This window comes from Staurois parvus, unplaced genomic scaffold, assembly GCF_062004578.1.
Source record: "Staurois parvus isolate SC_StPar_1 unplaced genomic scaffold, SC_StPar_1.0 ptg000022l, whole genome shotgun sequence".
NCBI classification, from domain to species: Eukaryota; Metazoa; Chordata; class Amphibia; order Anura; family Ranidae; genus Staurois; species Staurois parvus.
The window spans coordinates 781,099-805,459 of NW_028317818.1; the positions used below are offsets into that span (position 1 = coordinate 781,099).

At 46.1% G+C, this 24,361-nt stretch overlaps 2 protein-coding genes across 4 annotated transcripts in view; one reads left to right on the plus strand and one right to left on the minus strand.

Moving 5' to 3' along the window:
- The window catches only part of KPNA7 (karyopherin subunit alpha 7), a 132,374-nt gene extending 118,824 nt beyond the window's left edge, over nt 1-13,550 (minus strand). The window contains exon 1 of one of the 3 annotated variants that reach the window (XM_089691486.1): nt 13,281-13,550. The gene's annotated coding sequence lies outside the window, so the exon portion shown is untranslated. Of the gene's footprint in view, nt 1-13,247 lie in introns of all 3 variants that reach the window. The other 2 variants (XM_089691469.1, XM_089691478.1) reach the window with 2 other exon arrangements.
- The window catches only part of ARPC1A (actin related protein 2/3 complex subunit 1A), a 55,772-nt gene continuing 44,951 nt past the window's right edge, over nt 13,541-24,361 (plus strand). Inside the window, exons 1-3 of the mRNA XM_089691497.1 lie at nt 13,541-13,696; nt 18,254-18,350; nt 23,308-23,412. Of these exons, the coding sequence (XP_089547623.1) occupies nt 18,287-18,350; nt 23,308-23,412 (169 nt within the window). The 5' untranslated portion in view covers nt 13,541-13,696; nt 18,254-18,286. The remainder of the gene's footprint in view (nt 13,697-18,253; nt 18,351-23,307; nt 23,413-24,361) is intronic.

The following is a 24,361-nucleotide window of genomic DNA, read 5'->3' on the forward strand; positions in this document are numbered from 1 at the left end:
CACCCTACCCGCGCCACCGATCTCGGCCGCGGGTGTCAATCACCAGGTCCAGGCCGATCATTACCCACTGGGTCCTGGCGATTGCTGGCAAACAGTTCAGTTCCCAACACACTGTCCCGGAAAACAGAGTTTAGTTCTCCGGATCACTGTGTTCCTGTGAAGTACAACCCCCCCCTGCCCACTAGTAAAACACTCCCCTCACACAGTTAACCCTCTGATTGCCTAAATAAGTTAACCCCTTCCTCCCCAGTGCCATTAGTACAGTGTTTTTTTTGCACTGAACACAGTTGGTGTAACTGGGGAGGTCAGTGACCCCAAGGCTGTCCCCCCCCGTGTCAGAATGTCCGCAGTCCCGCCACAAGTCGCTGATCGCCGCCATTATTAGTATAAAAAAAAAATTTAAAAATTCCAGTATACACACCATTTGTAAACACTAACTTTCATGTAAACCAGTTTACACGTATTGGGATTTTTTTTTTAGCAAAGACATGTCGGCTGAAATTTGACTTACATTTTTTTACTGGACATGTTTTATAGCGAAAAGTCCCAAAAAATTTCTCAAATAGTTTTATAGCGCGAACAAAAAAAAAAAAAACAAAAATGCACAGGCGAACAAATACCACCGAAAGAAAGCTGAATTCGTGGGAAAAAGATGTAAATTTAATTTTGGTGCAGCATTGCATGACCATGCAATTGTCAGTTAAAGTAACGCAGCGCCATAACACAAACCACTTCCTGACCGCCCTATAGCAGTAATACTGCTACAGGTGCGCAAAATCTCACACAGGTGGTTTTCACACCCCTCCCAGATGGTGTCAGATTGCCCATCAGTACACTAGTCATCACATTTAACCCCTCTGTTGCCAGGAACACGCTCATACACAATAAACCTCCATTGCTAGTATAGTGTCTGAATGGATCAATATCCTTGATCAGATCAGCACTATACCAGCATTCACATTACTCTAGCGTCCCCAAAACCACAGCGTTAGCAGGATAAGCCCCGCCACCTGCGTTTAGCTCCTACGCTTAACCCCCCCCCCCCCCCCCATCTCTCCCAGCAAGTGCAGTGTCAGTAGGTCACTGTCACTTGATACATTGCACACAAAACCGCAGAGTTCACACAATTGGGCCTGATCTCCGTTAGCACTTGTCAGTAAATTTTGATGACTCATATGCAGCAGAGTGCCAGTACTAGTGCCGCGCTACTTTTTGGTGAACTGGCGAGCACCAGCGGTGTAGTACATCCTGGTCTTTCACATACCTCTTAGACTGTAAGCTCCCAGGATCAGGCCCTCCTATCTTTTTTATTGAACTGTATTGTCTGTTATTTTGTAAAGCGCTGAGCAAAACGGTTAACACTATATAAATCCATAATAATAATACCAGCACTGCAGTATGACTTGGTGACGTGGCGAGTCCCATACGTGTAGTACAAGCTGGCACAGTGGCGAGCACAAGTATTGTTCGGATTTACGAGAGAAAAGATAGTCACGTGGAGCCCCCCAGATGCCCAGACTACATGGGGAGCAGTGGCAAGATAGTTTGGGACTTTGTGTCATCCTTCTCCATATGGGGTACCACTTATATGTGGACAATTTTTATTCAAGTGTGCCACTATTTAGACCTTTTTACAATCTTGGAACTGGCACATGTGGCAAAGTGGCACATGTGGCAAAGTGTGCCCACCATTAGAAGTGGGTGGATGCAGTGTTGTATATTCCAATGGTAGGCATACCACACACTTTATGGCAGAGATTTCGTCTCTCATTCAGTCCACAGGCTGCATTAAAAAAAAAAAAAAAAAAAGTGTAATTGCATTTAAAAAAATCCAAGTTACACTTACAGTAACTCCTTTTCCAGTAGTCTTTCAGGACAGCACCAAGAGACCTCGGCTCCTCCCCACCTGAGGAAACCCCTCCACCCAAAATAAAAAAAAGTCTATCACTCACCTTCGACTTCAGTTCTTGATCTGTACCTCCGGTCACCTGGGAAGACACAATATGAGATAACATGACCACAATAAGACATCTCCTAGAATATTCAGCAACAAAAGGGTGGGCAATTAGTGCTGTCCTGAAAGACTACTGGAAAAGGCGTTACCGTAAGTGTAACTTGATTTTTCCCCTTTCGTCTTTCAGGACAGCACCTTGAGGATAAGCGAGTACTCACCCCTCGGGCGGGCTGACCGCTTGCAGTACCTTACGTCCAAAAGCCTGCTCTTGCACCAAGACCAGGTTAAGTCTGTAATGCTTTAGAAATGTTACGTAGCTGGACCAGGTTGCTGCCCTACAAATCTGTCCTGGGGAAGCTCCTGCCAGCTCAGCTTGAGTAGCTGCTATGGCCCAGGTGGAATGCACCCCGATTCCCTCCAGGACTTCTAGACCCTCTGCTCGGTACACTTGTTCAATTGCTAGTTTTAACCATCTAGCAACTGTTCTCCTAGAGGCTTTTTTTCCCTTCTCACCCCCGCAAAAAAAAAAAAAAAAAAAAAAAAAAAAAAAGACTGCTTCTAAATCCTTTAGTCCTTTCAAGGTAAAGCAGAACACATCTTCTAACGTCCAACAAATGAAACTTCTCCTGATCTTCCCCTACTGGGTCAGGAAAAAATGAGGGCAACACTATATCTTGTTCCCTCTGAAACTTTTGGGCCACGTTTGGGAATGAAGGATGGGTTAATCCTAAACACCACCCTGTCAATGTATCTACTGCCCTTCTGCCCTTGAAATGTCCCACTGGCTTAGGGAAAAGAATCTCGGGACCTTGTTTCTCCCTGACACGAAGAGGTCTGTATCCGGGGATCCCCACTTTCTTACTATGGCCTGGAATACTTCCCCATTTAGGGCCCATTCTGACTCCCTGAGCTGACTTCTGCTCAGAAAGTCGGCTGATTCAGTTGTCCTTTTAGGCAGACGGGGCCAGGTTTCTCTCCGCCCAAGACAGCACCCCTGCCGCCAGGGACCAGAGAGACCCACTCCTCGTTCCACCCTGTTTGTTTATGTAGGACACAGCTGTTGCATTGTCTGTCAGGACGCAGACATGCTGGCCACTGACCCTGCTCTGGAAGGAGCAGAGAGCCTCCAATATCACTCTCAACTCCCTCCAATTTAAGGATTACTTCCTTTCTCTTAGGGACCACTCTCCCTGAATCACTAACTCCCCTAGGTGTGCCCCCCCAACCGTGGGCGCTGGCATCCGTTATGATCTCCTTGACCACCAGAAAACACCATAACAGCCCCTGCGTGACATTGGACGTCTTCCTCCACCACCAAAGATCTTTTTACGCTGGGGGGGAATGAGAACCTGGGTATCTAGAGACCGTACCCGTCTGTCCCAAACCTTCAGAATAAAAAATTGGAGGGGTCGAAGATGCAATCCTGCCCACTGAACTGCTGGGATGGACGAAGTCAACAGTCCCAACACTGACATGGCCTGCCTCACAGTTACACCCCAGCTCCCCAGCAACAACCTGATCCCTCCGTCCAGCTTGGCGAGTTTTTCCAAGGTTAGCATGGTCTTCTGCTGTAGAATCTAAAACGTACCCCAAATATGTCATTCTCTGGGAAGGGACTAGTCAGGATTTTTCCAGGTTCAATAGCCATCCCAGACTCTCCAGATGACCCCTCACCACAGCAATATCCTGCCCCAGCTGGACATTCGAGCCCGCAAAAAGCAGCAGGTCATTAAGTAAGCAACCACCGCAATTCCTCTTAGCCAAATGGGAACCAACACCTCGGCCAGTACCTTGGTGAAAATTTGTGGAGAGAAGGAGAGTCCGAATGGCAAGGCCCGGAACTGAAGATGGTGTGTCCCTGTTACGCCCTGCACTGCCAATCTGAGGAAATGCTGGGAGGTTTCTGCGATAGGCACATGAAGGTAACAGTCCTTTAAATCGATGGAGGCCATGAAGGCCCCTGGTGGAAGTAGGGCTCTGATCGTAAAGATTGAGTCCATGCGGAATCTCTTGTACCGTATGGACTTGTTTAGGGGTCTCAGGTTCAGGATCAGTCTGTAGGCCCCCGATGGCTTTTGAATCACAAATACGTGGGAATAGAACCCCTTTCTGCTTTGGGGACTGTAACCACTACTCTCTGTGCCTCCAAGTCCCGAAGAGAGTCCCTCAAGGCGGAGGCCCTCAGAGGACACCTGGGCAGGCTTGTCACAAACAACCTTTCCAGTGGTGGTCTCGAAAATTCCAGCTGGTAACCCCTTCTCACGATGTCCAAGATAAAAAGGGCTGGAGACCACAGTTTCCCACTGTGGGAGGAAGGCTGCCAATCTTCCTCCCACAGGGGGACAGAGTCAGAGGCTTCTGGGGCTGTTCAGGACGACAAACAAATCGCCCTTCCTTTGTCTTTCCCTCTCTGCCCCCAAGTCTTCCTCTGCCCCTCTGTCCTAAGGTTGTCTTTTTGGGGGGAAAAAACTCCTAGCCCCCGAATCCTGCAACTTCCTCTTCGGGGTTGGGACTTTCCTGTCCGCCGTACGGTCCAATACAGTCTCTAACCCTGGCCCGAACAGGAAATCCCGAGGGGATGCCACACAATTGAATTTTTGATGTGATGTCTACTTGCCATGTCTTAAGCCAGAAGGCTCTTCTGGCTGAGTTGGTTAGATCTGCTGATCTGGCCCCCAATCTCACCGATTCTGCGGAAGCATCCGCGATGTACCCCACTCCCTGCAATAGTGTCTCAAACGATGCTAGGATTCTTTCTTTGGGGGAATCAGTCACAATGTGGGCCCATAACTGTCAGCCAGTACTCCATATTCCTGGCTACAACAGTCGTGGCCATGGCAGGCTTCAAATTTGACAGGGTTGAATCCCATGCCTTCTCCTGTCTAGTAGGTCTGGCAGAACCCCCATGTCTTCGAATGCCAGATTCATTTTCCTCGGAGTCTGGAAAAAAGGCTGCGTCCAGTTTAGGGTTTTTGTTCCATAAAGCCCCCAGGTCTTCACTGAACGGAAACCTCCGTCTAAGCGCCCTGGAAAAAAAAGGGCTTCCTTTCCAGGTCCTGCCATTCCTTTCTTATGGTATCAACCAACACCTTGTGTACTGGAAATACCCTATGCTTCTGCTCCTCTATGCCCTGATACATCTGATCATGTAAGGATAGAGTTTTAACCTCTGTCCAATGTCTCATAGATTACCCCTAAAAGGTAGTCTACCACTTCCAGGGATAATTTGTACCGGGAGTGACCCCTAGAATGATCCAAGGGGCCCTCCCCCGCTGACTCCTCCTCAGTTTGAGAACCCAAAGAGGGTTCCTCCTCCTCCCGTCACGGGGAGTTCCCTGCTTCGACTAGTTGTCTGGGCCACCTGGGAAGGGGGGGGGGGCGAGAGGCTGCCTGGGGAATGGCTAAGCTTTCCATTAAGCTCTTAAAAGTCAAAAAGGTACTGGTCAGCTCCTTCACTGACCTGACCAGGTCACCCTGTTCTGGCCTCTCCTCTTTTACTAATCCCTCAATACAGGGTCCACAAAGAACCTTCTTCCAGGACTCCTTAAGAACGGTTTTACAGGACGGGCATTTCCGTCTATGTTCCTGATGCTTACGTTTTTCTCTGGCCTTGCCACGAAAGACAAAAGGCAGAAAAGGTGTCTATCACCCCTAGGCACTTGTCCGACACCCCCCCCCCCCCCCCACTTCCCTGGAAGGGCCTAACTCCTCCCGACAGGTCCCCCCCGCCCACAACCCTCTGACCACAAGAGGGTCCGGGGATACCCCAGGAGCTAGGGGCCAACAGGTAGGGGAGGACTCCTCTAAGTTACCTTACCTGTATCTAGCTGGTGCTGGCCTCGCCTGGTCCCGGTGCCTCTGCGCCCGACATTCTCCAGGAGGGTGGTCGCCTTCAGCGGTAGCCTGTCCCCCAGGCTCTCTCCCGCTCTGCACCGTATCTTCGCCACCGACCTTGGTGTATAGGGCTGTGGCCGGAAGCAGAAGCCGCGACCCTGGGAGAAGCCCCACCCCCTTCACTGGACATGCCATCACCCGGCATCCGGCCCAGCGTGTTCCACTAACCGCCAGCGTCGGAAGGAGCGGGACTCCTTCCGATCCTCACCAGATCCCACCGAGGCCGCCCCGACAAGTTAGTGTCTTACCCTGTCACCCAGGGCACACTCCATCTGCCACTGCAGCACCCCCGGGGAGGATCACAGCCGGCTCTCCGGCCTTCACTCCCTGCTGCACCGAGTCCTGCAACCGGCTCTCCGGCCCAGGACCCACACCAACGGTCAGGTACCACTCTCCCCTGACAGCACCCTGAGAGCTTCCTTGTAGATGTCTCCCCACCAGAGGAAACACCAGAACTGAGGTCGAAGGGGAGTGAGACTATTTTGGGTGGAGGTGTTTCCTCAGGTGGGGAGGAGCCAAGGTCTCTCAAGGTGCTGTTCTGAAAGACGAAAGGGTGGGGGGGGGGAATATGTTACCTGACAGCTGAGTGAATTGCCTGCAATTAATTTTTTTTTTTTTTTTTTTAAAGAATTACCAGCAATTCTTTTACATTCACCTGTCAGTGGGGAACCCTGCTGACAGCTAAAACATTAACACAGTTGTCACTACTAAAATACCGCGCGAGTTAAAAAAAATAACTCATGCGGTATTTTAGTAGCGTTTACGGTTTTTCTGACCTTCTGAAAGGATTAATTGATTTGCAGAGTTTCAGTTTATGAATTTTTCACTATATGAAATGTCCTGCAGAACAAATTAAATTTGTAAACCGGAGGTAGTGGTACATCACTGGACTTTGAATGCTTATACCAGGATGATGCGTACAGCTGCAGGCATGATCCTGGTATTGTTTTTTTTCAGCCAGCAATCGGCTTTCATGTAAAAGCAATCCTAGTGGCTAATTAGCTGCAGGATTGCTTTTACAAGCAGCAGGAGACGATGCCCCCCTCCCCCACTGCCTTCCACGGCCTTCTCGGGCAGTCTGAGAATGCAGCCAGTGTTTCTGCTAGCTGACCATAGAGCGGATTGGAGACCAGAATGGTGCCAATCATCTCTATAGCCTAAGAAATCAGAAGCTACAAGCATTTCATCACTTCAGTTTCGCAGGATATAAACAGCGCCATTTGTAAATTGGGAAAGCATCTGATCACACCAATCTTGGTTTGATTAGATAATGCAAGAACAGAGGAGATATCTAGAGTCTGATAGAACCCAGATTTCTCAAAGAATATATGACAATGCCCATTGAAGTTATAGGGGATATTTGCATTCCCCGTGATCACATTAAGTGGAAAAAAAAAAAAAAAAAAAAAAAAAAAAAAAAGTACCCTCGCCCCCCCCCCCCCCCCGCGCGCACGGTTGCATCTGCGTTCGTGAGCATTGACCCTGTGCCAGTATGTAAACAGCGGTTGCACCATGCAAGTGAAGTATCGCCATGAATGTCAGATCAAGGGCAGTACTTTTAACACTAGACCTCCTCTGTAAATCTAAAATGGTAGCTTGTAAAGGCTTTTAAAACATTGCCTATGGAGATTAAAAACGTATGCAGTTTGTCGCCATTGCACGGGGCATGCACAGTTTTAAAGCATGTCATGTTTGGTATCTATTTACTCGGCATACCATCATCTTTTATATGTTACCAAATAATTGGCCAATATTTAGTGTTTTTGTGCATTAAAAGTAAAAAAAGTGTTTTTTTTAAATTGCGTTTGAAAAAAATCACTGCACGAGTACTATGACAAAAAATTGCAGCACCCACCCACTAGCGTGTTTGCTTTAAAAAATATATAATGTTTGGGGCTTTAAATTAATTTTCTAGCAAAAAATAGTGAACAAAGTGTCAGAAAAGGTTTGGTCTTCAGGTGGTTAGAAGAGTGAGTGATGTGTGGCTTAAACTTCTAATGCTGGGCATAAAATGCCCCCACCCACCAAAACTGCCCCATTTTGGAAAGTAGACACCCCAAACTATTTGCTGAGAGGCATGTTGAATCAATAGAAGCATTTTTTTTACCACAAATTTTTGGAAAATGACAAACAAAAATGTCTTATTTTTTACACAAAATTGCCAATTAAATGAGTTATTGCTCACACATGCCATGGGTATATGTGGAATTACTCCCCAATATACATTCTGCTACTTCTCCCAAGTATGGTGGTACTGCATGTGAGACATCTCGGCAGTCTAGCCAAGTACAGGACCCCAAAATCCAATAAGTACCTTCAGTTTAAAGGGCTTTATTTCCTCATTACACTTCCTGACTACCTACCACAGTTTTGGAGGCCCTGAAATGCCAGGATAGCACCAACACCCCCCCCCCCCCCAAATGACCACTAAAAAGCTCATAGGTGATAAAATACCACCAAAAGAAAGCTCTATTTGTGTGAAAAAAAGGACATAAATTTAATTAATGTACCATATTGCATGACCGTGTAATTGTCAGTTAAACTAGTGCAGCGCTGTATTGCAAAAAGATGGCGTAAATTGCAGTATCTATACCATAGTTTGTAGACATAACTTTCACACAAAGCAATCAATATACACTTATTGGGATTTTGTTTTTACCAAAAACATGTAGCAGAATACATTTTGGCCTAAATTTATAACTAACTTTGAGTTTACTATATATTTGTTATAGCCGAAAGTAAAAAATAGTTTTTTTTCAAAATGTTTGGACTTTGATCACCTGTGCACTTTTATTTTTCGTGCTATAAACAAATACTACCAAAAGAAAGGTCTATTTATGTGAAAAAAAGGATGTAAATTTTGTTTTGTGTACAGCATAGCATGACCGCGCAATTATCAGTTGAATTAGTGCAGCACCGAGTAGCAAAAAGAGGCCTGGTCATTAAGGGGGGCAAATCCTCAGGAGGGCAAGTGGTTAAAGGCAATTTTTTTAAAAACATGCCATACTGACCAGCTCTGCGCAGACTGTTTCTGAGGCTGGAGGGGGGGCTCTCTGGCATGAAATCTGAATAAGGCATATGCCTATAGAGTGTACTTGTCTCATTCGAGAGAATTAAGTGTAATTTCTGTCTGCTGCCTTGTTCCTCAGCTATCTGAATGAGTCAATTCTGTTAGGTTTTCCAGACACCAAGAGAAAAGATGACAGGGAAGGGAGCTCTAGCACATAGCCTGTGATTGACAGCCTCAGCTCTCTTCCTGTATGCTGTGTAAAGGGGGTGTGCCCCTTCCCTCCAATCAGCTCTCCTCGTGGAGTAACTTCAGCTCCCCACCCCCTACTTTATGGAAGCTCAGACAAGCTGCATAAATTCTGCACTTTATCTGCTCTGTTCGGTTTGTATTCTGCCGTTTAAACAAGTACAACATGTATAGGAGGATTTGTTTAATTGTTGTATCACCTGAGGCCAGTCACTTTACTGGATATAGGCAAAGGTATACAACCATTTTAAGGGGGGGAGGGGGGGGGCTACTCGCTCATCCCAAACCTTTCCTGACCTGTGGGACTGCATGCTCGAATAAAGGTTTGGTATGGATTTTGGGGGGAAACCATCACGCTTTTTTTTGGCGTGGGAGTTCCCCTCAAAATACATACCAGACCCGTAGGGCTTGGTACAGATGGGAGGGGGGACCATATGCTTTTTTATTTATTTTTTTATTTATTATGGTGCCGGTTTTTAAACGTAATTGCTGGGGGGCTTTTTTCCTTCACTATAGCTCAGAAATTCAGCTGTCACTTTCCCCCCAGCAAACAGTTTTTTTTTTTTTTAGTTTATTTCCCCAAGATAAGAGAAACAATGTTTCCTTTTAGTTTCTTAAAAGAAACAGTTTCCGTTAACTCTGGGGAAAGTGACAGCTAATTCTGTGAGCTATAGTGAAGAAAAAAAAAAGCCAGCAATTGCATTTAAAAATGGGCACCGACATGCACTTCATATTGCGAAAAAAAATTCGGAAACCGAGGTATTTCTGTATTTCCTGTCCTCCGACGAAGTAGGAAGAGGAGGATTTTGTCACTTTCAGGGCTGTCATTCCCTGGCTGTTCTAGCGCGGAAATTGTACTGCAGTTCACCAAAGTAGTGAATGCACTACAAGACTGCATGGTTCTTGTGTGCCATGTGATCCGATGCAGGCAAACGCACTGTTTTCTATCTGCATTTGGGGTGTCGGTACAGTGACATCCACTGCAGATTGCAGACAATGCATTTGAATGTGGTGTGGAAACTAGTACAGAACGCAGATTTCACACACTGCGTTCCAGTGTGAACCAGAACACTGCAACGCAAGTATTACTTGTGTTTGAAAAACTGTGCAAACAAGTGCAAATTGTGCAACAGCCACAATTTTATTCTCCAGAACCTCTGCTTTCAGAAACAGTTTGGGGGCTCCAAAAAAAATAAAATAAAAAGAAAGCAGATTTATCATGTGTGAAAATTTTCAAAATTGCCCCAGACAGCTAGTGGTTCAAGTGGTATTAAATCCAAAACGTCATATTAGCTTACCATCAGTAGATGTAGGAGCTGCGTTTGCCTTGTCTCCTGTTTTCACCTGGTGATCTGACCTCCTGTATTAAAGTGCCCTGACTCAGGATGAAGGACCAACAGACGCAATTGGACAGCAGCATTGGGAGTCTGGTGGATGGGTTGGTTCACACTGAAATGTGCACATTCACATGCGACCCCTCACATTCAGATTTTGACAGCCCATTTTTAACAGGCTGCAGAACACTGAAATGTGCAAAAAGTAGTGAAAGCACTACTTTAGCAAAACACACTGCACCAACCAGCATGGTACTGCAGAACGCAGCTTTCCCAGCACAATGTTCATTACAGCAGAGTTCCCCCCCCCATTTGGGATAAAGGTTGTACATGAATAAATAAAAGCAGATCATTGTAATCACTCCTGTCAGTGGCAAATGACTCGTCTCAGCCCTCTAACTCAGGGGTGCTCAATCTTTTGAAGAGCAAGGGCCACTTAAGTGATTTGGTAACTGGTCCTGGGCCGCAATGAAATGCAGTGATTAACAACTTCTAATTTTTTTTTAATTATGAATAGCATAATTACCATTTTCCTCCTGCAGCTGCTGAATGTAAGTGGCAGGGAGATGAGAAGCCAGATTTCAGCAGTTATAGGAGGAAAATAGAGAGGATCGGTTCCTGTATATTCCTCCCTCCCAATTGAAGTGTAAAACAGAATGTGACAGGGAGGCTGCATGGCACCCTGGAGCATAGGGCAGGATCACCATTACAACCTGATGCTACACCAGTTGTTGAGGGGGGGGGGGGGGTAGGGTGGTTAAGACAGGATTTTTAAACCCCCCCCCCCCCCAAACTATAAATGCAAACAAGCCCTTGCTGCCCTGAGCCCCCATAAGGCTGCTTTCACACTGATGCACTGCACTTGCAGTACAGGTAAATAACAGCACAACACACCTGCTGCTTAGCCACACTTTTCCATAGACTTCTATCATATCTTGTGGGTGCACTTTCTAAAAGCGCACCAAAGCTCCGGCATTCAGGAGTTTTGGTGCCCTTTCAGAAAGCACACCAAGCCCACAGGATATAATAGAAGTCTATGGCTCAGTGTAACTAGCCTGCAGGACAGCCACAAGTGCACTGCATCCATGGATGAGGGCAAACGCAGCCCAATAGTGGTTAACCCTTTTATAGGTGATAACATGTCCACTGCAAAAGCATTGTATGCATGGTTTACACCCTGGGCACACTGATCTGACTTTGAAAAAGTGCAACTGCCAATGAAGTTGATTGATTTCAAACTCAGATGGTACTCCAACTTGAGGTGCGACTTACAAGACACAGATGTCTATGCAAGTCCCACCTAAAGTAGTGCATGCACTACTTTAGAAATTGGTGCAGCTCCGACCAAGTCAGAATCACACCAACATGACTGCTGTAACTGTGGACAATAGGGTGTGACTTGCCATGTGATTTGCAAGTCGTATGGCAAGTGCAAATCGCATCCGGTGTGACCAGGGTCTTAATATACTGACCTTTACCTCTTCCAGCTTCCGCTGGCATCCCTCTCCAGGCTGCTAGAAAGATCCCAAAGTGCACTTGATATCACTCCGCCTGAGACAGGAGCCAGGGCTACAAAGGAAACGTCAGTTTACGCCACTCCCGATACCTCTGCAGCCACCTGCTTCCTCCGCCATGCACTCTGACCTCTGGGATGGTGGCTTGGCAAATCCAAACCACAATCAACAGGTTGCAGACTCCAGGTATGCTCTTCCCTGGTTTGGGGTCAGAGGTCACATCAGATAGCTTTGCAGGCCAGAGTTTGAGCACCACTGCTCTGATACCTCTGCAGGACAGCGTGATCTTTTAATAGACATTTACTGGCAGAATCATCAGATGAAAGTAAAGGAAAGCCTACAGAAAACAAATACAGCCACCATATGTAATAATTGGTCACCTGCAATATAAGAAATGTTCCCTTTTGGGTTTAATACTACTTTCAACAATCATCTGTACTTGTAGAAATGTAGTTTGAAGAACAAGAGAGCGAAGTATGCATTGTTTACACCCTGGTCACACTGATCTGACTTTGAAATCGTGCAACTGCCACTGAAGTCCTAGCTCTTACCTGGCACACGCCGCCCAGCCGCCTTGACCCTCGCCCACTGCCCTTACCTGGCACACCTCTCCCAGCCACCCTGACCCTCATGCACGGCTCTTACCTGGCACACGCCTCCCAGCCGCCCTGACCCTCATGCACTGCTCTTACCTGGCACACCTCTCCCAGCCACCCTGACCCTCGCCCACTGCCCTTACCTGGCACACCTCTCCCAGCCACCCTGACCCTCATGCACGGCTCTTACCTGGCACACGCCTCCCAGCCGCCCTGACCCTCATGCACGGCTCTTACCTGGCACACGCCTCCCAGCCGCCCTGACCCTCATGCACTGCTCTTACCTGGCACACCTCTCCCAGCCACCCTGACCCTCATGCACTGCTCTTACCTGGCACACCTCTCTCAGCCACCCTGACCCTCATGCACTGCTCTTACCTGGCACACCTCTCTCAGCCACCCTGACCCTCGCCCACTGCCCTTGCCTGGCACACCTCTCTCAGCCACCCTGACCCTCGCCCACTGCCCTTGCCTGGCACACCACTCCCAGCCACCCTGACCCTCGCCCACTGCCCTTACCTGGCACACCACTCCCAGCCACCCTGACCCTCGCCCACTGCCCTTGCCTGGCACACCTCTCCCAGCCGTCCTGCCCCTCATGCACTGCTCTTAGCTAGCACACGCCTCCCACCCGCACTGACCCTCACCCACTGCCCTTACCTGGCACACGCCTCCCTGACCCTCACCCACTGCTCTCACCTGGCACACGCCTCCAGCAGCCCTGACCCTCACCTGGCACACGCCTCCAGCAGCCCTCAGCCTCTCTTCCTGAGCTGGCCTTATAACACTTGGCTGGGCGCGGCCGCCATCTAATCATCAATGTTCCAATTACGGCTCTCATAAAGTCAGGAGTCCGGAATTGAAGGAGCGCTGTGACTGAGCCGTATGATATGTATAGTTTATTATGGCGGGTGTGAGTAATATACCAGGACTTGTCCATTACCGTCACCACCTCCACTCACTAATACTAATGGTACGTGACGTCATTCGTTCCCCGGGCCGCGCATGGGCTCCGGTTCTGTGTGGCTTGGGAGGTGGCTGGGCTCTGCACTGAGCATGCGTACTGCCATTCTGCTTCCTGTTCCAGACTCCATTGTATCGGTGGATTCGCGTTGACTGACCAGAGTCCGCGAATCTTTCTATCCCCGGTGAGTGACGGTTCCTGGTGCAGGCTGGGAAGGCGGCAGAACATGCCTGAGTGTTTGTGGGGTGTGAGGGGGAACGTTTGTGGACATAGCCGGGAGCAGGCGGGCCGGTGAGGGGAAGGGGGTGTGGGAGAAGTCAGCTCTGCTGTGAGGTGGACCTGAGAGACCTGCAATCAGTGTGTGCCGGGCGGCATTTCTTCTATCATTATAGCATTGAGAAATGGGGCCCCTGGCTTGGTGACTGGGCGCCGTGCCCCTGGTTTGGTGACTGGGCGCCCCTGGCTTGGTGACTGGGTGCCCCGTGCCCCTGGCTTGGTGACTGGGCTCCTTGCCCCTGGCTTGGTGACTGGGCTCCTTGCCCCTGGCTTGGTGACTGGGCGCCCTGTGCCCCTGGCTTGGTGACTGGGCGCCCCTGGCTTGGTGACTGGGCGCCCTGTGCCCCTGGCTTGGTGACTGGGCGCCCTGTGCCCCTGGCTTGGTGACTGGGCTCCGTGCCCCTGACTTGGTGACTGGGCTCCGTGCCCCTGGCTTGGTGACTGGGCTCCGTGCCCCTGGCTTGGTGACTGGGCGCCCCTGGCTTGGTGACTGGGCGCCCCGTGCCCCTGGCAGACCAGAAGACAGGTTCACTTTAAAAGAGAAGGATTTCCAAAGCTTTTCTGTCCAGAGTTCTCTTGTGGGTCACCGAAGTAGACATACTTGTTGCTCTCCCATAATCCTGAGTCAGCTAATAGGCTCTTAACTGCTGACCTTACAGAGCAGCTCTAGGAAGGATCCATATTGGCAGGATCCACTCATATTTCTGATTTGACAGCTGGTTCCAGCTCTCAGTGTGCATTTCAGACCCAAAGCTAGCTGCTCCCACCCCTCTCCAGCGAGTACTGGAGGGGCAGAACAGAGACTGACAGTCACCGCTCTTCACTCCAAGCAGACTGAGAATTGAGTGATCAGCGATCATGTGATGCTCCGTTCTCGGCCTTGGAACTAGCATGGGACAGCTGCAGCATTGAGGTGAGTTTATATAAAATATAAAGGATGCGGCGCTATATCACAACTATAGTTATGCAGAAACCTCCAAGATATATAGTGATTAGGTGACTAATGAAAACCACAAATATTATGTCACAAGCAGAGTGACATGCAGTGCAAAATAGTCTTAGTGACAATCCCTCTCCTTCAAAAAGTGCTTCTTCCACGCGGTGATAGTGAGAAGGGTAAGGCTGTGCACTCACCAGATGCACAGTTTAACTGCGCATTTAAAGATGAACTCTTTGCTGGATCCACTGGTAGCTCCTAAAGGTCAGGTCAGGCCAGATATTCCTCCCCCTGCTGTGTTGCTGACAATCCACGGTCTCCCCCTTAGGTGGCTGGACAATTCCACCATAAGTCCCTAAGACTAAGACCATAAGTCCCTAAGATTGTCACTAAGACTATTTTGCACTGCATGTCACTCTGCTTGTGACATATTTGTGGTTTTCATTAGTCACCTAATCACTATATATCTTGGATGTTTCTGCATAACTATAGTTGTGATATGGCGCCGCATCCTTTATATTTTATGTGTTTGCAAGGTTTTTTGGTATCCTTTTTTGATGCTTGGCTGCTTTATTTCATTCATAGCGCTCACAACTTTCTTTAAAGATTGAGGTGAGTTTGGATGTTTTTTTTTTTTTTTTTCTGCAGGCAGTCAGCATATGCAGGCTGGATCATGTATATGTACGTCATCCAGCCTGCATAGGTTTAGGAGCGGGCTGTGCACACCCCCAACCACTGTGTCCAAACACAGCAAATTGTGACTCCGGGTAACGGGCCACCTTGAGCGGCCTGGGGATCATGTGATCGTTCTGCTGAGGCTACATATAGTCCATAGAGAGCCAATGCATGTCTTAGTGAAATAGTTTGGACCAGTTTGGTCCAAATGAACAGTTTAAACTTCTAGAAGCTGGGGACCAGTTTTAAAGTGATACTAAAGTCTTGTTTTTCTTTTCTTAAAAATAACAAACCTGTTATACTTTTATGTGTAAAATATATTTGCGCTTAGCGAAAAAACATATGTATAACTATGTGAGTGCTGCAACCATAAAGTTTGAATACTAAACTTGTACCAATATAACCCTTCACCTGGTGCACTTCTCACTTAAATGGCCAAAATTAATATAAATATTTAATATAAATATAAAAATACCAACAATAATGCACAACCCAGTGTCTTATATATAATGAAGTTCAAAGTATTGTGTTGTTTATATTCAGTGCAGTCCAAACAAACTGATTGTAGAAGCCAAGTGCTCAAATCAACACAAATTCCAACAGTGCAGGATCTTGAATGTGAATGATCATGATCTCACAATGGTCAGCCTTTTACCAGAAACATTGTTCTCACTGGAAAGAGATCAATATACGCTTGTGTGCTCTCAATCAGCACTTATCCTGCAGGATCAGACTTTTATCCCCACGTCTCCATGTGATCACAAATCAAAGAAGGAATCCTTCCAATCTAAATATAATATTTATTGTAGAAGAAATCAGCACATAGTAATCGGATGCCAAAAAGTCACTACATACATGTGATTTCAATGGCTAGGGTCCGCCCAACATGTTTTGCCACCAGTCGCATCGTCAGGTGTATGGAGCATGATGCCCCCGTGCTCTGAAAGCTTGCTATGGGGGCACCCGAGCAGGCGCGCTCCCAAGCCACTGCTTTGCGTGTCTATTCACATACAGAGCTGTGATTCTGCCCCGCCCGCTTTCTCTCCTGATTGGCTCACTGGCTGTGCTTGACCATTGGCTCCCGCTGCTGTCTCAGCCAATCAGGAGTGAGAGTCCCCAGTGAACCGAGGCTCCTGTGGACATTGCTGGATCAAGAGGGGGCTCAGGTAAGTGTTTGGGGGGCTGCTACACACAGAAGGTTTTTTTACCTTCATGCATAGAATGCATGAAAGTAAAAAATCTAGAGACTTTAGAACCACTTTAATGGGAAATTGTTTTGCTTATTCAGGGCCAAGTGTCAGATTCTCTTGATACCTACCCCTTTTACCCCAAATTTTTAATTGCATTTAACCCCCATTGTTTTATAGGTTAACACATTGAGCAAAGTAAAATAAATATTTCCAGCAATCTTTTTTTAAAATTCTTACTCCAGCGCTTCCAGTGTACAGCCTTCTTTGCTGCTCGCTCCTGCACTGTCAGTGCTGCTTTCCTGAACTTCCACTCTTCAAAAGAATGAGTGAACACTGGACAGCGCAGTCTCAATCAAATCTGTTTGGAGAAGGGAGGGGGAGATTGAGGGAAGAGTAGGGGAGTGCCTTGCTGTCCTAAGGTACATGGGTGTGTGCTTCTATTGATGCACACAGCGTAGGGAGACACAACTGTTGTCACTTTATGTAAGGGTGATTCAATAGGACTCTGCAAGTGAAAGGAACCTCCCTGAAACAGGAACTCTGAGGCAGTGGTCATGGCACCAGCTTAAACAGGAACGTATGCAAGGATTAGGATCTCATGCACACCGGCCTCATGCCTGAACGCCAAAACTCCTGGCAGGAAAATGCTTCTTTAATATGCGCTAAAAGCCCTGAATTGCACATCCATTCAGGCACATCTAGCATTTGAGTGTTAATGCATTCTATGGGCCAGAATATAATTTTTTTCTGGACACTGGAATGCATTAACGCTCAAATGCTAGATGTGTCTAGCGTTTATGTTCGTTCCATGTTTTTTCTGTTCTTCAGCTCCTCTCCTGAACAGCACGTTTGGTGGATTTTTTTTCTCGGCCAGTAAATGTTCCTCTTGTAAGGCCACATTCACATGGGCATATGCATATTCGTTGCATGGAAGGTTCTTGCTGGCATTGCTAGCAGAAGATCATGCGTAAAGTACTCCTCTTCAGTACTTGCTTTTAGATATGTACTGCATTTAGACATGTACAATTCCTCTTCCATACCAGTGAATTGCTACATATTTACATGCGTATGTGTTTAGGCGTGTACAGATATAAAATGTGCAGATCTGTGTGGCCCTAGATGCAGCTGTGTTTCCCCCCATTCCTTTTTTTTTTTTTTTTAATTTATGCCCAACTATACACAGCACACATATTCACATGTATATTATGCTATGTGTATGGGTTCATTGATTACTCTAGTGCTGTGTTTATTTTTATTTATTATCCCAGCATTTGTTCTGCTTGTGTGAATGAGCCCTAATATACCTGTGAGCTCCTATGTGTGCATGAATACATAGGCTTATAATAAAGGTGTGTTTACCGGCTGAAAAAGAAATGCTCAGCTCCTGTAAAATCAAGCTCCATACTTGGTGATTAAATCTGCTACAAAAAATGAGAAAGATTGAGGGTTTATCAGCACTTGGACTTTGTCTTGCAAGGAAACAAAGCAGTATTCCTATGTTGCAGACTTTTTTGAAGTTATCTGCATATGATTGTATACCCCCTCTGCTGAACATGCTATAATCAAAGCTGTAATCCTGTTTGGGTTGTTTCACTGTGCAATATAGTTATATCAGAATGTTATATTTTAATTTGTTCTAAATGTGTTTTTTCTCTTTTAAAAGCTGTAGAGCTCATTAAGGAAAAACAAATTCAGAATGTCATTGTACCAGTTCTTACTTGAACCTATCAGTTGCCATGCCTGGAATAAAGACCGCACACGTAAGCCACCTATCTGTTTGTTTGTTTTTTAATTCCAGAAATAACATTGGGTGTTCTGTGTATGCCTAAAAGTACACATGGTATACATAGCACTCCCTGTTCCTTTCCCCTGCAGAATGCTACCCTCTTACTGTATTTGATAGCAATTCCTGGCTGTTATAAGCCACTGCCAACAAAGAATGGACCTTTTTAATAGTGTATATTAACACTTCTCAGAGTTTCACAGATACAATGTAATATTGTTAGAACGGTCTAGGTAAAAGCACACAAATGTGTCCCAAAGGAAATAAGTGAATGGTATATGTCAACTGTGATTAGTGGGGAAAAAACTCACTGCTGTCATAGTAAAAACACATAGTTTTGTGGAAAGTATGAACAGGAGCCAGGCGCTGTGTAGTTTTGTGATAAAAGTAATACACCTTATATGGAGGTGTGCCTTTAATAATTCATATGGTAAAAAATAGATAACCAGCCTGTGGCTTTAAGAAGCCAGGTTCCAAGATGGATGGCTCGTCTGCTCAGAGGGAAGCAGTGACCCGTCTGCTCAGAGGGAAGCAGTGGAGTGTAGAATGCCTGTCAGTGCAGGGACCATGTGTATCCAACATCCCAGCGTCCGGGATGACGTCACCACGATGTGGAGAGATGGGGAGGGGGGGACTCTTGCTGGAGCCGCAGCTTTAGAAGAAAGAGGCCGGTTGCCAGGACATGTTTCACCCTCATGGGCTTTATCAAGTCCACTTGAACTTGATAAAGTGCATGCACGTGAAACATGTTGTGCCGGCAACCGGCCGCTTACTTCTAAAGCTGCGGCTCCAGCGAGAGTTCCCAGTGTGAGGTATTTAGTAGGAGGCATGACAAGTTTTTTGAAGTTGTAATTTTTGTCATAATTTTGTGGAAAATGAAGAAATGAATTTCATTTTTTCTTTTTTTATACATACTGTCACCATTGTACTACAGCATCATTATATAACTAGTGCAGCGGTGACTGGGGACACTGACTAGCAACAGTATGTTAAAAAAAAAAAAATACATTTTATTATGCTTTTTTTTTTTTCTTTTTCTACTCCTGTGACCAGAGCAATACAGTGTTACCATAGCAACATTGTACTACTTTGGGCAAGTGATCGGGATTTTTTTTTTACACATTATGATTGCCTTTACCTTCATTGGTGTAAGCAAACAGTAGTTTTTGTTGTGATTGGCCACAGCTGGTCACATGCTACAGATGGGCTATGATTGGCCCAGTCTGTACATGTGACCAATCACCGCTAGTGGCACAGTTGTAAGCCATGAATGGCATAAAAGAAGCCATTCATTGTTTACAACTGTCATGTGACCTGCTGTGATTGGTCACTTCGATCACATGTCACTGGCAGATGGCCGGTGGACACAGCCGGTGACAGATCACGCCAGAGCGAGGCCCGCGGGGCATGCGCAAGCTGGCATCCTCAGAGGATCTCATATGAAGTCCTCCCAGGATAATAGGGATCCCACTCGCCCATCATCCTACAATAGCAGGGATGTGCGATTTGTGTTGCCCAACGACCAGGACATGCAGTTCCATGCGCCGGGCTGGTAGTTGTTGCACACACCCCTCTAACTTGGCAGCACCCGGACCCCCCACCGCTATGTCTCCTGGGCTCTGCTTGCCCATCTACGGCCCCGGAACCAGCTCAGCGGGTGCCAGCGTGTAGTGGGGAGGGAGGAGAGCAGACCCTCCCTTTCTTGCTGTGACCAGGAAGCGACGTATGATGTCACTTACGAGTCCCATTGACAGATTTCCCTGCCTCAATTGGCATCAAGCCTGGGAAGAATGTAATGCGGTGCAATGTGCACTGCATTATATTCAGTGGAGCACAGAGGAGACATGCTGGGTCTTTTAGACCCTGCATGTCTCATTAAAGAGAACCTGTCGCCAAAAAATTTTTACATTGGGGACCTTTTACTTTGTGTCCCCTATGTGATGACAAAAAAAAAGTTTAGGTAAAATAATTTGTTTTAATTTTAAAGCACATAAAACCCCCCAAAAATTGTGAGCTCCCACCCCCACATGTATGCATGTACGAACATAAACACACACGTTGGGGTGCCTACACGTTAAAATGTTGCGACGCACGTTACATATCACTGCACACGCCGGAACGAGAGTAATCTAGCACCAGACCACCTCCGTAACACTAAACTGATAACCTATAGGGGGCTTTAAGTGTGTCACCTATATAAAATATAGGGTATTAAAATTTGTCGCCATTTCATGAGTTCACATAAATGTAAGGTTTGACATGTTGTGTATCTATTTACTCAATGCAACCTCATCTTTTATATTTTACCAAAAAATGTGTAAGTTATTGTGCCCTAAAACTAACTTAACTAGTTGCCGACCGCAGATAGCCGAATGACGGCTACACTGCGGCCGGCCAGTTCTGAGTGGACGTCATATGACGTCCTCCCAGAAGGCGCTCTCCTGCGCGCCCCAGGGGGCGCGCACCCGGCGATCTCCGTGATCGCTGTGTCCTACGGACACCCAAATGAAATTTACGTTCTTTATTTCCCCACAAATTGAGCTTTCTTTCAGTGGTATTTGATTGATTGTCCGTTTTTTTCTTTTTTTTTATTGCACTATAAGAATAAAACAATATTTTTGACTGTTTGCTATTAAACATGTCCAGTAAAAAAATCAAATTTCGTCATAACATGCAGCCAAAATGTGTTTTGCTCCATGTCTTTGCTAAAAAAAAAAAAATCCCAATACGTGTTAATTGGTTTGTGTGAAAGTTATAGCGTTTACAAATAGTGGTATGTGTACTGGGCTTTTTTTATATATAATTTTTATTTTCTTTTTTACTTGTAATGGCGGCAATCAGCGACTTATAGCGGGACTGTGGGACTGCGCCGGGCATTCTGACACTGAGGGAAATTGACTTGGTGTCACTGACATCCCCAGTGACACCAATACAGTGAACAGTGCTAAAAAAAAAAAAGCACTGACACTGGGCAGGAAGGGGTTAACATGAGGGGAGATCAAAGGGTTTACTGTGTGTTGATTCACTTGTGTCTGTATCCATGTGCTTCACTGTAATCACAGCCATCCAAAGCAGTGTGTACAAGCCGACAGTTTTACAAACCGTTATCCTTCTCGTCGGAGATACTCGGCAATCACCGTGCGCTGGCAAGTAATCGCCGGCTAGGTGATTTACAACTGCGGCCGCGAACAGCGGCGCGGGTAGGGCGCGCACGCGCTTTCCACATTCCCTCTACCCGGAAATGGAACATTACATATATACACGTGATTTTACACACCCGTGCCGCCCTGTAGCAGTATTTCTGCTATAGGTCGGTTGGGAAGCTCTGGTTTAACCTCTTCCCAACGGCGCTATAGCTGAAAGACTGCTACAGCGCGGTTGTCTAGTTTTGGGAGGACATCCTTCCTGAACACGCACCCAGTGGCATGCACCCGGCACCGCTGGTGATCGCTGTGTCCTACGGACGGACGCACGCAGCTGATCATGTGATGTGGTAAAAGGCCAATCACAGCAGCCTTTTACCACGTGATTAGCTGTGTCCAATGACACAGCAGATCACTGGGTAAATACATTGACCAGTTATCAGCTGCACTTTCCTCATGCTGTCACAGTGTGAGGAAAGTACTGCCGATAACCGGCAATTGTCAGAGAAGAGATCGGCACTGATCGGCAACAATGAGACGACCCCCAAAACAGGAACGGTATTACAGGTGGAGGTCACTGACATTTTTTTCCCTACTCATCTTTTCTGACTGTTTTTCATTAGTTTTGCATTTGGCTAGGGTCAGTGTCACTACTGGTAGCATGAAGTGATACCTGGACCCTACAGAGGTTGCACGGGCAGTTCAACTCCTCCAGCATGGCACATCAATAAATGCCATTGCCAGAAGGTTTGTTGTGTCTCCCAGCACAGTCTCAAGAGCATGGAGGAGACTCTGGGAGACAGGCAGTTACTGTAGGAGAGCTGGACAGGGCCGTAAAAGGTCCTTAACCCATCAGCAGGACCAGTATCTTCTCCTTTGTGCAAGGAGGAACAGGATGAGCACTGCCAGAGCCCTACAAAACGACCTCCAGCAGGCCACTGGTGTGCATGTCTCTGACCAAACAATCAGAAACAGACTTCATGAGGGTGGACTGATTGCCCGATGTCCTCTATTGGGCCCTGTGCTCACTGCCCGGCACCATAGAACTCGATTGGCATTTGCCATTGAACACCAAAATGTATGTATGTCTAATGTCATATATGTTGAAAACAAGTACAGGAAGTGAAGGGAAATCTCCCCAGTAAAACACAGACCACAAAATATAATTTGCTAGGGGTTTTAACCCACCCCGACTACACCCAACACTTGGGGAAAAAAAATGTTTGGCTTTACACTTTAAGAGAAAGTGTAAGCGAACCTTTTGAAAATGTTTTGAAATAGTGTAATGAATAAATACATTTTTTTTTTTTCGTTTATCTTCAAAATATGATTTTGAAAGAAAGTCACATGCTGAAACCGAGCTCAAGTGCTTTAGATGTTCACTCTCCGGTCCGCCTTTACGCTCTCCTCTTTCTCTTGGATTTCCATTTTCTGGCTCTTCTACAGGGATGCTTCAGGAACCACGAGGTGTTCTATATATCTCCCATCTCAATAGCATATCCCTAATGACATAATCCTTTTATTAATGTCGGCCGATGAGCTACGGATAGGTAGCCTTTTTTTGTTCACTAACTGATTAACCGACACAAAATGTATGATTTTTCTGCTCCCTTGATAAGTAATCTAAAACATTACTTACTATAGTTATGCTTTACTTGTAAATGAACGCTGTTGACTGTTGTTCATTATTGTAACTTCTTGTTTACGTCGAGTTTGTACTCTTTAGTTAATACCAATAATAAAAATCTATTGAAAGGAAAAGTTAAGTGCTGGTATTCTTCTATTTTACAGAGATTGCAATAAGCCCAAATAACCATGAGGTACACATCTACAAGCAAAATGGGAACCAGTGGGCGAAGGTTCATGAGCTGAAGGAGCATAATGGACACATTACAGGTATAGCATGGAGGAATCAAAATGTATTTCCACTTTTGCAACCAAACTGGGATAACACTAGCTTTATATTTATTACATGTTCTCATTCACATAGCATGAATATTTAAAAACTGCTGCTTACCATTTATTTTTTTTATTAACAGGAGAAATCTTGTTAAGATAAATGATCGATGCAGTGACACAATAAAAATGAAAGCCATAGCAAAACCAGTGTCTCTTTAGTTGTGATTCACGTACTGACGTCCATTTTATGTATGCCGAGAGGTAGCATTCTCCACTGAAGTGATACTTGAAATCCACCAAAAGCCCTATACTTTGTTACATTTTTGTGGACATTTTTTTGTAAAGTATAACTAAAGGCATTTTTATTGTGTGTTTCAGAGAGTGGGGAGGGGATCTTTGTCTCCGTTAGTTTCACTCTCTCTATTTGTCCAGTTTACTGAAAGTGAAAGAAATGTCTTCACAACATTCTAAACCCTTGTAAGTGTCTTCCATGTCCTCTACAACCTAAACATATTGACTACAGCATGCATTTTGCACTTTGTAACTGTGCAGTGAGAAGACATCCGCAGCTTCACACTATTCTGAGGCACTGTTGTAAGTCTCTTTTTTATGTTTACAGTTTTTAAAGTAGCACTATAGGCAAAACGTTTTGATTTTTTGCCATCTGTGTCCCAGTGCAGAGATTTCCTTTCACTTCAGTTAAAGCACATCAGGGAAATATCAGGGAATTCCTTCGGGACCCCCAGGTCACAAAACTAATGTCCCCATTAGACGATTTTCCATCTATTACTTTTCTGGGGACAACCTAAAATTATGGTTTTCTTTTACCTTCACTTTCAATGATAATAGTAAACTGAACAAATAGAGAGAGTGAATCTCCCCAAAGGGGGGCACAGACAGCAATAAAAACTGACAGGTGTTCTAACCCCTCACCACTCTATCCAAA